The sequence below is a fragment of the Portunus trituberculatus genome, chromosome 19, assembly GCF_017591435.1.
Source record: "Portunus trituberculatus isolate SZX2019 chromosome 19, ASM1759143v1, whole genome shotgun sequence".
In the NCBI taxonomy this organism is placed as follows: Eukaryota; Metazoa; Arthropoda; class Malacostraca; order Decapoda; family Portunidae; genus Portunus; species Portunus trituberculatus.
The window spans coordinates 4,055,001-4,070,145 of NC_059273.1; the positions used below are offsets into that span (position 1 = coordinate 4,055,001).

General features: G+C 38.0%; 2 protein-coding genes across 3 annotated transcripts in view; both read right to left on the reverse strand.

Annotated features, from left to right (window-relative positions):
• The window catches only part of LOC123506048 (protein jagged-1b-like), a 214,433-nt gene extending 213,054 nt beyond the window's left edge, over positions 1-1,379 (reverse strand). Inside the window, exon 1 of the mRNA XM_045257889.1 lies at positions 1,188-1,379. The gene's annotated coding sequence lies outside the window, so the exon portion shown is untranslated. The remainder of the gene's footprint in view (positions 1-1,187) is intronic.
• A 4,745-nt stretch (positions 1,380-6,124) lies between these two features.
• On the reverse strand, positions 6,125-15,055 carry LOC123506103 (40S ribosomal protein S19-like). Of its 2 annotated transcripts, none has more exons than XM_045257971.1 (5): positions 14,972-15,055; positions 12,439-12,512; positions 12,282-12,324; positions 8,732-8,858; positions 6,125-6,364 (listed from the first exon to the last, which is right to left on the reverse strand). In XM_045257971.1, the coding sequence occupies exons 1-5, from the start codon at positions 15,038-15,040 to the stop codon at positions 6,141-6,143; spliced, it is 537 nt and encodes a 178-aa protein (XP_045113906.1). In that variant the 5' UTR covers positions 15,041-15,055; the 3' UTR covers positions 6,125-6,140. The 2 variants fall into 2 exon arrangements, with proteins under 2 accessions (XP_045113906.1, XP_045113905.1); XM_045257970.1 differs by having other exon boundaries at positions 14,903-14,987.
• Between the last annotated feature and the right edge of the window lie 90 nt (positions 15,056-15,145).

Consider the following 15,145-nt stretch of genomic DNA (forward strand, 5'->3'; position numbering starts at 1 on the left):
GTGTGTGTGTGTGTGTGTGTGTGTGTGTGTGTGTGTGTACATTCTTTTTTTATGTGAGAGAAGAAATATGGCCAAGGGAAACAAAAACGATTAAACAAAAAAAAAAGCGAGGAGGTCCGAGAGTTAGCGAAAAAAAAATGGGATCAATGTCTTGAACCCTCTCTTTTAGATGAGTTCATATCATAGCAAGATGGAAATACAGAAGCAAGTAGGAGTTCCATAGTTTACCAGAAAAAGAGATAAATGATTGAGAGTACTGGTATAAGACAAAGACCATTAGATAGCTTTAGTAAATGTTCAAACACGTTACAGTGTAAGCATTATCCACATATCCATAACCCAAGCAAGGCTCACTCAATCTCAAACAAATTCATAAGCTGGACGACAAATAAGTTTCGCCGCCTCCTTAAAACACTTCAGTTAATTTTATAACCTGCAACAAGGCAGTGACGCCCGCCTACGAATGGCCATCATTACCACGATCACCATGAGTTATAGCCACACCAGGGAGCGCCGGAGCGTCTAGAGTAAAGATGAAGGGTGAGGTGAGTTGCAGTGATCCTAAGCGTCCATTCAAGTGCCATTATCAGACTCACAAACCGTACAATTCCACACGGACCAGCAGAGAAAAGGTATACAACGAGACCTTGAAATAAGAAGAAAAAAATAAAAACTATTCACAGCCTCGACTTCAGCCACTTCTGCTTGTATCGCAGCGAATGAATATACGAGACGCACCACCTCTGAAATACTCAAACAATCACTCGGCCAGCAGACTAATGGCCGCCAGCGCTTCATTACCGACATGGCTGAGGAACTGTCCAGCCAGGTGTGACGCCGGGATGAACGCCATCTGGGTACTGAGAGATGAGCGTCCTCGCGTCCTCGCCTCACACGTCCTGTTCGTATAATTGCACTGGCAGACACAACACACCCACTTACGTCCCGCGAGCCGCCCTGCCACTGATTCCGTATCCCCAATCGTGACTATAAAGCAAAGGTGCAATAGGTCGTATGAAACCCAAAAAAGGCACTACAATGAAGGTTCAAGATTTCCAGCGATAACAAAGCAAGGAAATATGCCAAACACGAATGAGGACTTCTTATGCTTCTCTATCCCTCTCGTGAGTGTTGGCCATCTAGTGTGCATGACGACTACACCACGCACGAAAAGAAAGTCCATTTACCTGCCTGTGTTCCACGCGATGAGGGCTGAGGGTCGTAGTAGCAGTAATGGCCGTCGCAGTAGGAGTGGTGGTGGAAGTTATGGTGGTGGTGGTAGTGTCGTGGAGGGTCACATTATGGTCACAGTGGGGGTTCAGTCCATGGCACCCTCCTGGGACGGTCTGACTGTACCCGACACCCGCACTTCCGTCTGTCCGTATGACCCCTCAGGCCTCAACTCCCTCGCACCTCACTTGTCACCACCTGCTGCAGGAACACGATAAAACAATGCAGATTACACCGGGGAATATCATACAACTGCAGTCTCTCTGTTATATCAAGGATTTTGGAGTTAGTATTCACATGATTATTAAAAAAAAAATTATGTGTTTTTCGTGTCCTTTTCATAACTTTTTTTTCCCATAATTAGTTGACATTCCAGACAGGTGAGTGTCTGCATTCCTTCCCCATCCCGCATCTTCAATCTTTCGTCCCTTTTACTGGTATACTCTAAAACTGTTTTCTCTTCTTACTCAGACTGTTTCAAGGGACCAAATACACATAAAAAATCTCTTCTACTTTTGCATCTTTCCTTCATGAGATCGTGGCACTGTTCGTTCAATATGAAGAATCAGCTGGGTTTGACGCAATGTTTTAGGAAACCATCGCGCAAAAAGCTTATTAATCTGAGTCTGTCTTCCAACAAAGTTGAATAGTTATTTCCAGGCCCAAAGATAACTGATAAACCCTTATTCTTCTTAATTTTAATTTCCAACAGCATTAATCATTTCGTCATTTTTCGTTGTTCTTGGTCTTCCGATCCGAGGATCACCTGCTAGATCTCCCTGCCTTCTCGAAATCACTGAATCCCCCTGTGCACGGCTTTCTTCTGTGGAACATCATCGCCATAAACTCCAACTAACCCTCAATAATCTACATAAAAAAATCAATGTTTGCTTTTATTTGGAAAATGCTGATTTCCCTGGTTTACGAAAGCCTTTTTTCAGGAGAGTGCAAACTCTGCAACAGTCACTGCATAACTGATTTCAAGTAAAACTGACAGCGATTTAAAGTTTCAGTAGCGCGCTAACATGTTTTGTCTTGTCATTGGCATCATTCCGCTAACTGTTCATCACCCGTACATGATTAGTGAGGAACACAGGATGTCACTAACATAAATATAATTAATAAAGCTTTACTTTTAAAAGTTTGAGAATCATATGTTGCAATAATGGAATGGAAAGCAATGTCGCAGTCCTCTGCGTCACACAACTATTTGTATTTGTATTATATTATCATTATTTTACCATCCATTGTAAAATAATGATAAAAATAATACTATAATAATAATAATAATAAATAATAATAATAATAATAATAATAAACATCTAGATTCTTTAAGGACCTCGTTTCTCGAGGAATGACATGTAGTAGAATGTGGAGATCGTCAGCAAGTCTATGAGATCCAGCCTGGGGACTAATGAACCGTGCTGGAGTAACGACACACACACACACACACACACTGTCCATTTAGCCAGTGCATCACACAGTTGCTTGGTAACACACAACCTTTACGAGTTTCCGGTTATCACTGGTGACAGCAGAATACGAGTCGCATTCTTACACAACTGGAGCCCGCTGTCGTGTGCTACTGTGCCAATTAAAGTGTCCATCAGTGGGAGTAACTACTTTGTGCTGATGACGCGTTATATACTCATAATGACAACTGACTATCCTGTTTGCTCAGGTTAGGATATCAGTTCCATAGACCCTTTCTTACACAAGTCTTGAGATAACATGCCGAGGTGTGAAGCAATGTACACATATTAGTTGCACGGGTAAGGACACCACTTGGACTCGCTACTCAGTAACCAAACTACACTACCTCTGCTCTGCTGAGCGGCATGTATGTTGTGCCTAGATTCAATCAATACTTATATACGTAGTAACTTACACAATGCAGACAAACCATGCTTAAGAAACAGGACGCGGACTCCATCACTGTCTACCACGCTGCTGCCTACTGCCGCAGCGCCGCTATCAGCTATTCAGCCTCTCACCAACACAGCAATGCGCAATGAAACCAAATTCCTTTCAAGATTACTTTAAAACTATAAATAAGATCTTAATTAAGAATTAAACAAAAAAATTAAAGTTAATAATCCATCAAATCTAAATAAAATAACTTATCCAATATATATATATATATATATATATATATATATATATATATATATATATATATATATATATATATATATATAAGAAAACTGGCCAAGGGCAACATAAAATGAAAACGGGCACACTAGTTGCCAGTCCCCTCGCAGATCCGAGTTTGCCAAATAAATAAATACAATGAATGAATGAATGAATGAATGAATGAATGAATAAATAAATAAATAAATAAATAAATAAATAAATAAATAAATGTCTTGAAACCTCTCTCGTAAATTAAGTCAAATCATAGAAAGCTGGAAATAGAGAACTAGGCAGACACTTGGAAGTTTCAGAATCCAAGACTTTACCGGACAAAGGTGTGAATGATTTGATATTGAGATACCGGTTAACTCTTGTATTGGATTTAGACAGAGTAGGGGAGAGAGAGAAAGCCTAGTGCTGCGAGGCCACAATGCAATGCAATAAGCATGAAAATATCGGCAGGATAGCAAAAGGTGCGGACATTTCGCCGGTGAGAGAGAGGCTTAAGTCAGTCAGAAGAAAGGACTTGATAAGACGAAACTCTTAATTCAACACCATCTAATGAAACTGTGAGTGGAGTCCCCCATACATGTGAATAGTATTCCATACATGGGCGGATAGGGCCCTTCCACAAAGTTAACCCCTTCTATACTGGGACACTCTTTTACCTTGAGATTTATGTAAAATTATTTATTTTATTGACATTAAGAAGAGTCTATGGAGGTCTGAAGATTATTGGCCTTTGTCTTCGCTATTCTAATCTCCACCAGAGTTTCTGAAGATGTATAAAATCACCAAACGGTAACCAGAATAAATAAGGAAACGTCATATTATTTAAAGGGTTAACAGTTTGGGGGAGGTGAGAAAAATTTGTGATGCCTCAGAACACCAACTTCATAGATGTTCTAGCAACAGATGAGATGTTAAGTTTCCAGTTAAGATTATGAGTAAAGGGCAGACTGAGGATATTCAATGTAGAACAGGAGGGCAATTGATTGTCACTGAACAACTGGGATAGTTGTAATGGTGTCAAGTTGATAGATGGAGGAATTGAGTTTTGAGGCATTGAACACGAAGTTTTCTCTCCCCAAATCAGAAATCTTAGAAAGATCAGTCAGGCATTCTGTGGCATCCCTGCAGGAACTGTAGAAAGATCAAAAGTCAGGCATTCTGTGGTGTCCCTGCAGGAACTCTTCCTGAAGGGTTGGTCATCTCTGAAAAGACATAGAAAGTGTAGGGTGGTATAAGTGGCATAGGAGTGGACAGGGCAATAAGTTTGGTTTAGATCATTAACCCCTTCAGTAATAAGAGCACATTTTCACCATCAGTTAGGGTATGATCACACAATTTTACTTAGATTCAGAGGAGTTCATGGGGTTGAGATTAATGGCAAGAATCTTCACTATTCTATCCTTCACACAAGTTTCTGAAGCTGTATAAAATCACTAGTAAACAGAATGAATATGAAAATGTGTCATAGCACTGAAGGGCTTAATGAATAATAGGAAGAGTGGGTGACATGATAATACCCTGAGGAACACCACCGTTAAAAGATTTAGAATAGGTAACCATATAGCACAGGAGCGATAGAATGGTGGAAAAGAAAGGATAGAAACCATAGGTGGGTAGTTTTGAAATTAAAGCATTGCACCAGACATCAAAAGTTTTTGGTATGTCTAGTGCAACAGCAAAAGTTTCACCAAAATCTCTAAAGAGGATGAGCAAGACACAGTAAGGAAAATCAGATCATCAGTAGAGCAGCCTTGACAGAACCCATACTGGCAATCAGATAGCAAATTGTGAAGCGACATGTTTAAGAATCTTCCTATTGAGGATAGATTCAAAGACTAGACAAGCAAGAGATTAAAGCTATAGGGCAGAGTGGTCACCCTTTTCAGTGATAAGCTGAATGTAGCCAAACTTCCAGCAATTAGGAAATGTAGAACTCAATAGACAATGTTGGAAGAATTTGGCCATGCAAGATCCAAGCAGAGGCAGTTTTTTTTTTTAAACAGGTCAGTTTTGAGAACAGTTTTGCAGTCTTAATTATAATACACTTATTAATTCATAAACAAAAACCTAATAAATAAGAAGTAACAAACTCACAAATTATATATATAATCTCTTAGCTCCAGAATATCTTATCACATTACACTAGTGACTAATTACATTACCCCAAGCCTTGCTCCAATTGTTCATCATTCACACACACTGATAACAAGCAAACCATCACACTCCTGTGTTGTAACTTTTACTGTTTAGTCAAACTTTATTCCATCTTCATGAGAAGCTTTCATCCCATTCAATAAACATCCATCCATATTCAAAATCCCTCCATGCTGTCCAATAATTGCCATCATAGTCAAGATTCTGACATCAAATAACACCTTTTCCTTGGCATTTTCTTTCAAAATCAATTTGAGTGAAAAACAATTCAAATGGAATGGTGACCTCTGAACCACAACTCTGCATGTAAGAACACACCAATAGCAATAAAATATAATAAAGTCCAAAAATCCAAACAAATTCAGAAACTGGACACTAATGTACCATAAAAAAAAAGAATAAGAATGAAAACAAAGAACCTTAAAACATATCATCATCACATAATATAAACAAGACAGATGTTCTTTGTGTTCTTGGAACTTAATAAGGTCAATAAAAACAGGCACGCAATGAGTGCATGATTACAACAGCCCCATTCTTCACCTTATCAAACGACAGCATCAATCAAGAAGGGCTAAACATAAAAGACCAGAGATACAGACTAATAATCTTTACTGAGTAGTCAGTACAGCTGGGGTTGCCTTGGCCTTGGAGGCGGCCTTCATCTGTGCAGCAATACGATCAAGATCACGATGGCCCTGGGAGGTCAGTCTGCGGCCGCCATTAGGGGCTTTCTCAACAAGCTTTAGGCTCTCCAGGGTCTGCAGGGCCTTACGGGCAACAGCACCAGAGCTCTTGCAGAAGTGTGAAGGGGCAGTGCCTCGGCTTTGGCGGGCTGAAAGAAAGCATTGCCTGATTGGATACAAGTAAATACACAAGTACAATGGCTAACAAGCAGCATAAAAGACACTACTTTACTCATAAACTAAACTGGAAACCTCACACCTCATCTCTTGCTTAAAATAAATTCTTTAAAATTAGGAGTTCTGAGGCATCTCCAAGTTTTTCTCACCTTCCCAAATGCTAACTCTGTACAAGGGCCTTATCCACCCATGTATGGAGTACTCTTCACAATGTATGGGGAATCCACTTACACAGTTTTATTAGATAGGATGGAATCATAAGCTTTTCGTCTTATCAACTCAAATCAAAATTTTATCGTCTGATCAACTCCACTCCTGACTGTCTTCAGCCTATTTCTCACCACCTGAATGTTGCATTTCTTGCTATCTTCTATCGTTATTTCATGCTAACTGCTCTTCTGATCTTGCTAACTGTATGCCTCTCCTCCTCATATGACTGCTGCACAAGGCTTTCTTCTTTCTCTTACTCCTATTCTCTCCAACTATAATGCAAGTTAACCAGTACTCTGTCATTCATACCTTTCTCTGGTAAACTCTGGAACTCCCTACCTGATTCTGCCTTTCCAAATTCCCATGACTTGACTTTTTTGTGTTTTTTTATGTTGCTTTTGACCAACTTTCTCTTCTTACATGAAAAAAAGTAACATATCCACATGCCACTCAAGATGGCTGATTGATAGTTATTATGTTCTTGTCAGAGCTCCAAAATCTAAACCTTAAAAACATCAATATCAATAACTTAACCCTCACTCCTTTAATTGTTAGACAACCTGTGGCTCACTTCTAGACCTATCTGACATTTTATCTAAACTTGTACTTTTGATCAAGTAAAATGTTGGGAACGACGATGATGACTAGTGACAAAAATTATTCCCTCATAAGTCAAGTGGAAAGTTACATGCAAATACTGCAATGTATTTTATCTACTTGGGTATAATTAACTAGTCAAGAGAAAGTCAAATGTGTCCATTGAAAGATTAAGAGTAAGGCTAGACTGGAGTGGATGAATTGTGTAGACAGTGCAGAATGTGAGGAATGACTGTGCAGCAAGCAAGAGTGATTGTGCAAGATAGAAGTGAATGGACAGCAACAGTGGTGGGAACATTTGGAATGATCCATTGGCATATGGAGCAGGTTAGAATGCAGAGCACTCTTTACAAAGTACCCCGCACCTGCTGTGGCATCAGGATTGGAGTAGATGCAGAGTGCAAAACACTCATTATGAAGGGACAGGGGCATGTAAGTATATTTTTGAGCCTTGCTGTGGATATGTGGCTAGCTGTGATGGCTGGGGTTCCTCAGGTGTAGTACGGGGGCTACTGGACTCTCCTTTTCCAACAAGGGCCAACGTGTGAGTGCATGTGTGCAGTGCTTTGTCCAAATCACATGTGACTGCTGAACTATTATACATGTAGATAAGCAGATATATATTTCAAGGTCTATTTATCTATAAAAGGAAATTATAGTGGTTTTATCTATATAAAAAAAAAAAAAAAAAAAAAAAGTTGGTCCTTAAAAGGAGAGGAAGGCCTCTGGGAAGTGGAAAGATAAGATGCAAGAGCATATAGGTGACAGTCTGACAGACATCACAAGTGTCATCAAGCAAGAACTGGTTGGATAAGGAAAGATATAGGCACTTCACTTATAGTCATTGCTATGGTAAACAAACAGATAGATAAATATTTAGTCTGCATGGCTGACTCATTATCACATGCAATCTAAAGGAAATATTTTGTGCATTGCAGAAAACAAATAAACTAATTAATTCAAACAAACAAGGTATCAAAGTAAATGTAAATATCAATCTTGTATGCTTTGTGGAGAGACATTGTGAGATCTGATCTCATCTCATCCTTATCTGAGAAGACTAAATGACCTTAATAAGATGATTATTTTCACACTGAGAATAATCTATCATTACTAATCTAACTTTGAACCGAAAGAGAGCAAAGCTACCAATCAAACTAATAAACAATATACTACTAAAACTAAATACATCTTGAGCACAAGAACCTTTATACAGGTGCAAATTTCTGGCACTAAAACATGGAACCAAAAGTATTTGTTTTTCCATGGGACTCTTAAAGACAATACTCATTCAGTGGCCAACATGGTTATCAAAGCAATACTCTTCATTATAACTTTAGGTAATAGTTTAATTTCCATCTTCAAAAAAGGTCAAACTTTTTTTCTATAACTTTCCAAAGGATCAGAATAACAAAACACACTTGCCTAGCCATGACACACACTGAAGATATATAGGATATATGACAAATACCAACATGATGTAGTCAGACAAAGACTAATGTGATTTCAAAACCCAAGAGTCCTTTCCTTACCTCCAAAAATCTTCTGCACACTTCCTACACCCACAGGGGAGCGCATGTAGATGTGGCGGGCGACGGCAGCCACACGAGTGTAGTACCAGTCATCATCATAGGGGGCAAGCTCCTTGAATTTGGCCGTCTGAGGACAACACAAAAGTAGTACATGTGGAGTGTGACAGGATAACTTTAGGTAAAACAAGATGACAGAGCTTGACCACACAACAAACGAAAGATTTGGAAATGCAAGTACGTATTAGTATGCAAACTGGGAGTATGCCGACCTCGTTGCATCTGCTTGCTAAAAAGGAATTCTTAGAATACAGCAATCCACTATAGACAAGCCTTAATACTAAACATAGTCAAAACATATTGCTGATAGAAACATTTCCATAAAACTCCAATGATTTCTGTATTTTGGCTGCATTTTTCTCGCCACCACTGACCTTTAAGATTAACATTTATCTAGTAACTATAGCTAGCCTTGTTTATTGTTCAGAATATGATGTTAACCATTTTTTTATCATTTGGAGTAAGTATCAAGCTTTAGTTCAAGTGTATGTACTTGTAATCATACTTGGACTCTTCACTCAAAAACTTCAAAAGATATTTAAAGTACACCCATCAACATTTGAAGTGTTTGACATATAGGTCATTAGGATGCTATTACCATGAGAGCAGGACATTTGACCAGTTTTTCACTTGACCAGTCACTTAACCAGGTAGGGGAGGATGGTTGACCAGGTTACTTGACCAGGTCAGGTAGGACTATTGACTAGGATATTTTCTATTTAATTTTATCAATCATGAAAGGAAGGAAGAAAGAAAGAAAGAAAGAAAGAAAAAAATATATATATATATATATATATATATATATATATATATATATATATATATATATATATATATATATATATACAGTAATACCTCACTAAGTCGGAGCGCAAACACTCAGATTTCGCACATACCTGGACGAATTTGGCCATAAAATTTTTTATATATCTAAAATTCATAAAATAAAGAGGAAATTTATACGTAAATGTTAAGTAGAACATCTTGTTTTCACTTAAAACACATTAAAAACCCTAAAACAAACTATAGGAAACATAAAACAGCCAAAATAATTTTTTAAATAATAGTGTTTTTTATGGGGGGGGAACCGTAAAAAAGACTCGCCACAACCTGCTCTCAAGTTCGGACTTTGGTTTGTTTACATCCAGTCATCCATTCGCCGCCATAACACTCACTGGCTCCTACAATCTCTACTGGAATATAGTGTCTGTATGCCTCAACCATCATGCCTAAGCATAAACTCCAACAGTTAACCATCAAGGAAAAGCTTGAAATAATTGAACAGCTTGAAAACGGAGTGAAACCTACTGCGATTAGTCTTCAATATGGCATAAGTAAGCAAACCATCAGTGACATAAAAAAGAGCAAAGAAAAGCTACTGAAATTTGTCTCAGAAAGTTATGATAATAGGGAAAGCACCCAATATAAGAAAGCAGGGTTAGAAAGAAAATGAGTGCAGTATGGGAGATCAGAAAAACTTGAGGAAGCTGTAATGAAGTGGCATCGGCAACAGGTGGGCGTTGGGGTTGCTGTTCAAGGGACTGAGATTAAGAATGCTGCAAAAAGGTTAAGTACACCCTCTACTGCAACTAATTGCAGTAGAGGGTGTAAAATAAATGAGTGAAGTAAGGTACAAAAATAAAAGAAAAATTAAAAAATGGGGAAAAATGGGTCATTATCGCACATAGTCAGACAAATACCTTACTCGGACTGGTTTTCCCCCCATAAGGTCCGACTAATTGAGCTTTTACTGTATATATATGTATATATATAAAATTTTATGGTTAACAGTAATTAAGGTTATTACAAAAAAAGTAAGCCCCATAATTTACTATATATTGAAAAATAAGCAAACACTACTGAAATTTTGCTACACTAAGTTTGCCTCTATACGGCTGCCTCAGCAGTGTACTTGTCCCACAGCTTCTTGAGAGCAGCTTGCTTTGACTTTGTTTCCCATCCATGGTAACACTGGACAACATCCCGGCACACAAGCTCAACCTTCACCGCTTCTTGGTGAAGCAGTGGAAGCAAGATACATATGTTTGGGCAATCATGTGACAGCTCAGAGTTGAAGTGACTATGCCACCCCTCCCAGTCGTTGTTGATTCAAAGTCCTTTGTAGTTGGGTGACTCAGTCAAAAACCAGCTCAGGCATGATGGATAGCATGCTTCAGGTTGTCAACCAATGACAGATCCAAAATCAAATTTTTTGAAAGCTTAGCAATCTTGAGGACATTTTTAAACTATAGGCAGAGCTATTTCTATGCAATAATGTAATTTTTATGTGATAAAAAAAATTGGAGGCTTTAGCCCTCTCAGCTCTTCTCTCCCTCTGGATCTGCCACTGTTATCAACTAAAGGAGGTATCACACTGGCCTATGATATGCAGAATGCAGGCCGTGGTTCTTGATGCAAAACGAGGAACACTATCACACACAAGCTGCCCGTGTTCTTGCTATGCTAGGCAAATGGCCCAAGAACCAAGACCAAGCCTAATCAAAACAAACCTGAACAAAACCAAGCTGCTTATATCTCAACCTGTGCTTCATGCTGGAATTGCATTTGCACTTCCTGATATTAGAGAAAAGGAAAAAAAAAAAAAATCAAAACTAGAAAAAACCAAGAGATGTGTGGCAGCAACTTTGGAGTCAGGGATGGTTGCCATGAGCCCAAACTATCGACATGATATATGTGTATATTTTATCTTTCTATATTGATGAAATATTATCTAATATTCCAATATGAAAAATTCAGGCACATTCTTTTTAGTTTAAATAATAGGTCTTTATTACATATCTTATGTTTATTTTTTTATTGGGATAGCTTACAGAGAACCAAAATGGATATCAAGCTGTCCCAACTTTGCTCTGCTAATCTCGGGAAAGTTCCAGCTATCTGGAGCAAATGTTCCTTGTTCTGCTTATCACAGGCCAGTGATACCCCCTTAAAGAAGGTTGAATAAAAGAGTCTCATTGAAGATAGGATCAGCATGTCAGAAGGTTTCCTTCCTTGTCACCTCAAGGATTAAGATCTTGCCCAGCTTAGCACACATAGCAAATGCACCTTCTGGTGTATGACTGTGGTTGGGACCTTCACAAATATAGAAACCGACCTGGAACCCAACCTTTGTCTTGAAGCTCTTGCTGTTATACTGAGAGCAGATGTGGGTTATCTTGCATTTGCTTTCCGAATGATATATGTATAGCCTATTATTATTACTTACTACTACTATTACTACTATTACTACTATTATTACTACTACTACTACTACTACTACTGATAATGATGATCATAACAATAAAATGATACTACTAATACTAATAATAATAATAACCAATAGTTCCATTGACATCACCTCGTTAATAGCATTGATAGGATACGTAAGAAAATTTGCCCTAGAGTGACATTCATAATTTATACCTGGTCAAGTGACTTTGGTCAAATGCCCTAGATCCATTAGCATGATGCAGTAAAACAGTGCACAACTTACCTTGACAAGATCTGCCCAGTCTGGTACCTTGACCTTGCCGGATCTGAAACAAGGAAACAAAATTGTTATTTAACATATAAGCATAAAATAAAGCAGTCAGAATGAAAAACAATCGTTCTGCCACAGGCAACACTTCCGGACAAACACCAATACTTACTTCTTCAAGAATTCGGCAAAGGCCTCAGTAAAGCCCTGCTGGTTGACGTCCTTCACACTGACACTCGGCATTGTCTGGAAAACACAAACAATAGTTCTACCAGGTTTCATGGATAGAAGACAGCTGTGAAGTACATGTATGCAGTGTATAATACTCAAAAGCTCTCTCTCATTCCAGTGCTTAAAAAATCACCATAAATAATGTATCTTCTATCTTAAACTCACTTTTGTGTCAACTTAATTACTGATTCTGTGTGAAGCTTGAGTGAATTATACAGCACTGACTCTCTGACAGTTTGATTTATTTATTTAGATTTACTTATTTATTTATTCATTATTATTGGTGAACAGTATTGGCTGTACTGTCAATTCATTTTATTCAGTGTATTCTAAACCTAACCTACCTGTAAACCAGCAACCTACAGCTCCCAACAAGGCAACTTCAATATGCATATTTAGAAATTTAATATGTATTTTGTAATAAAGAAAAGGAAGGGATTCTTTTTATCCACACTGAAAGCAGAAATAGCTTTCAATGGTGGCTAATAGTTTTATTATTGAAAAATTACCATACAGGACGATAGGTGTGTGTGTGTGTGTGTGTGTGTGTGTGTGTGTGTGTGTGTGTGTGTGTGTGTGTGTGTGTGTGTGTTATAAGTAATCAGATAGGCAGCAGAAAATAGTGAGTGGCACAAGCTCTCCTGTGGTGAAATAAAAAGCCACAAAGGCAAAAAGATGTGACCATTAACAAGTGGCAAAACTGTTAAGAAGTGAAACATGTGGAATCCATCTAATACATATAAAATATTTCATATATAAACAGCACCATAAAAAGATAAAAGACTAAACAGGAATAGAAAGGCAAAATTATGATACTAATGAATGTTAGTGTCCAGCAATGGTGAGGTGATGGAGGCACCTCATCAGCTGCTGGCTGACTGTTTCCTCTGCCAAGAATTAATATCACTAAGCACTGGAGCATGCATAGTGTACTCAACATCTTGGCTTCAGGTTCACTGTGACAATGCAGAGCAAAACCTCCATAAACACAACTATATGTGGCAAAGGGGACCAGTTAATCCAAATGTTCAATTTATCCAATACACTTTTTTGGCTAATTTACCACTATATAAACTTGTACATTTATTACTATTTACAACAAATTTGTTAGCAAATAATAAACCTCAAGGTAGATATTTACAATGTGTCGTCAGCACACCGGTTATTTTACGTAAACTGACCTAGTTTGATTTATCCAATAACATTCAATCATTTGGCCTTTTTTCTTTGCATTAACAAACTTTAAGTTCAATTTTACGTATGTTGGCTTTATCTGTAGGGGGTTTAGTGCTCTGTTGCCTTGCAGCTTTTTTTTTCACATATACCAAAGAAACTTGATTTATATGGAAATTGGGTTATCTGATGTTTACCTTATGAGGGTTTGATATATGGAGGTTTTACTTTATTCAAGGGAAATGTAACTATGGATTACTTCATTCAATATAATTATGTAGCACAAATAAGGCTAGTACGAAGCATATAGTTGTAATTCCTGATGGTATTATTCTTACCTGTAGCATCAACATTTTCCATAATTTCTCTGAACTCTTACCTCGGTTAGTACTGTACACTAGTCTAAGGGTCAAGAAAGGGCAAAGCTCTTGGCTAGGAAATAAAAAGGAAAAACTCTAAAACATTAGCTTTTGATGAACTAAATCAATAAAAACTAGAAATCAGAAAAAGTTTATAAGAACACTGAAAGTAAATTCAAAGCAGAAAAACTCCCCGAGAAACTAAAGTATTTAAAGTGTAAATTAAATATTAAAACGGGAAGTTATACAGAATTTAATAAAACAAATAAATAAATAAAAATAGTGGAAGACGAAGCCAAGGCATATCCCACGAGCACTACTGAGCAGGACTAGATTAGGTTAGGTCAGTGTCGCCAAGGTATGGGACTTGTATTTAGTCAACCTGCCCATCACTGCTGTCAGGTCACTCCAACCTCTTTTTGCAATTTTAAAAATAAAATTTTCAGTTCCGTTTTTTCGTCTCTCCACATCAATTCTAACTTTTCCAGATACCAACCGGTATTCACAGGTGACTGGAAGAATATAATAAGGAAAAAAATAACGCCGGGAGATGAGTGTTGATAATAAACATGACTCAACCCGAGCCCTCCTTCACTCCTGGGTATCATTTCGGTAAATGGTGAAGATCTTACAGGGTCCTGGCCTTTACTAACCCTCAACCATGGGGCACGTGGAATTACCGTGCATTACTAGCGGCTGATCACAAGGAAAATACCTGAACAGGACATACACAATCCCGCCAGGCCACCATGTGGACACCCTGGCTGACCCTCCTGCATATCTACCTTCACTTTTCACCTAGATATACTATTGCTAGCCCCACTAACTCATCGCAATAGATCACTGAAAGGTTATCTTACACTGCAATCTTACCAAAACGTCACTATATGCGAAGAGCTGCTGATCAGAGGCAACAAAACATAAAGAGCAACAAATGCTTACGGAGCGTGTGTGCAGGCACGGAGGAAGAGACCCCTGGCGGGGATTCCAACTATTACTCAAAACATACATCAAATAACATCCAAATCCTGTTTCATCAAAATAATTAGCTTTTATTGTTAAAGATTAAATTAGAAAACCAATAGAAATACTAATGATTTGATTCTTCCTGAAAAA

Excerpts from the sequence above, each read along its gene's own strand:
- LOC123506103 (XM_045257971.1), bottom strand. The coding sequence starts at position 15,040 with ATGTATGTTTTGAGTAATAGTTGGAATCCCCGCCAGGGGTCTCTTCCT. Across the intron at positions 12,513-14,971 it reads CGTGCCTGCACACACGCTCC|ACAATGCCGAGTGTCAGTGT; the intron begins GTAAGCATTTGT and ends TGTGTTTTCCAG. Across the intron at positions 12,325-12,438 it reads TTTGCCGAATTCTTGAAGAA|ATCCGGCAAGGTCAAGGTAC; the intron begins GTAAGTATTGGT and ends TCCTTGTTTCAG.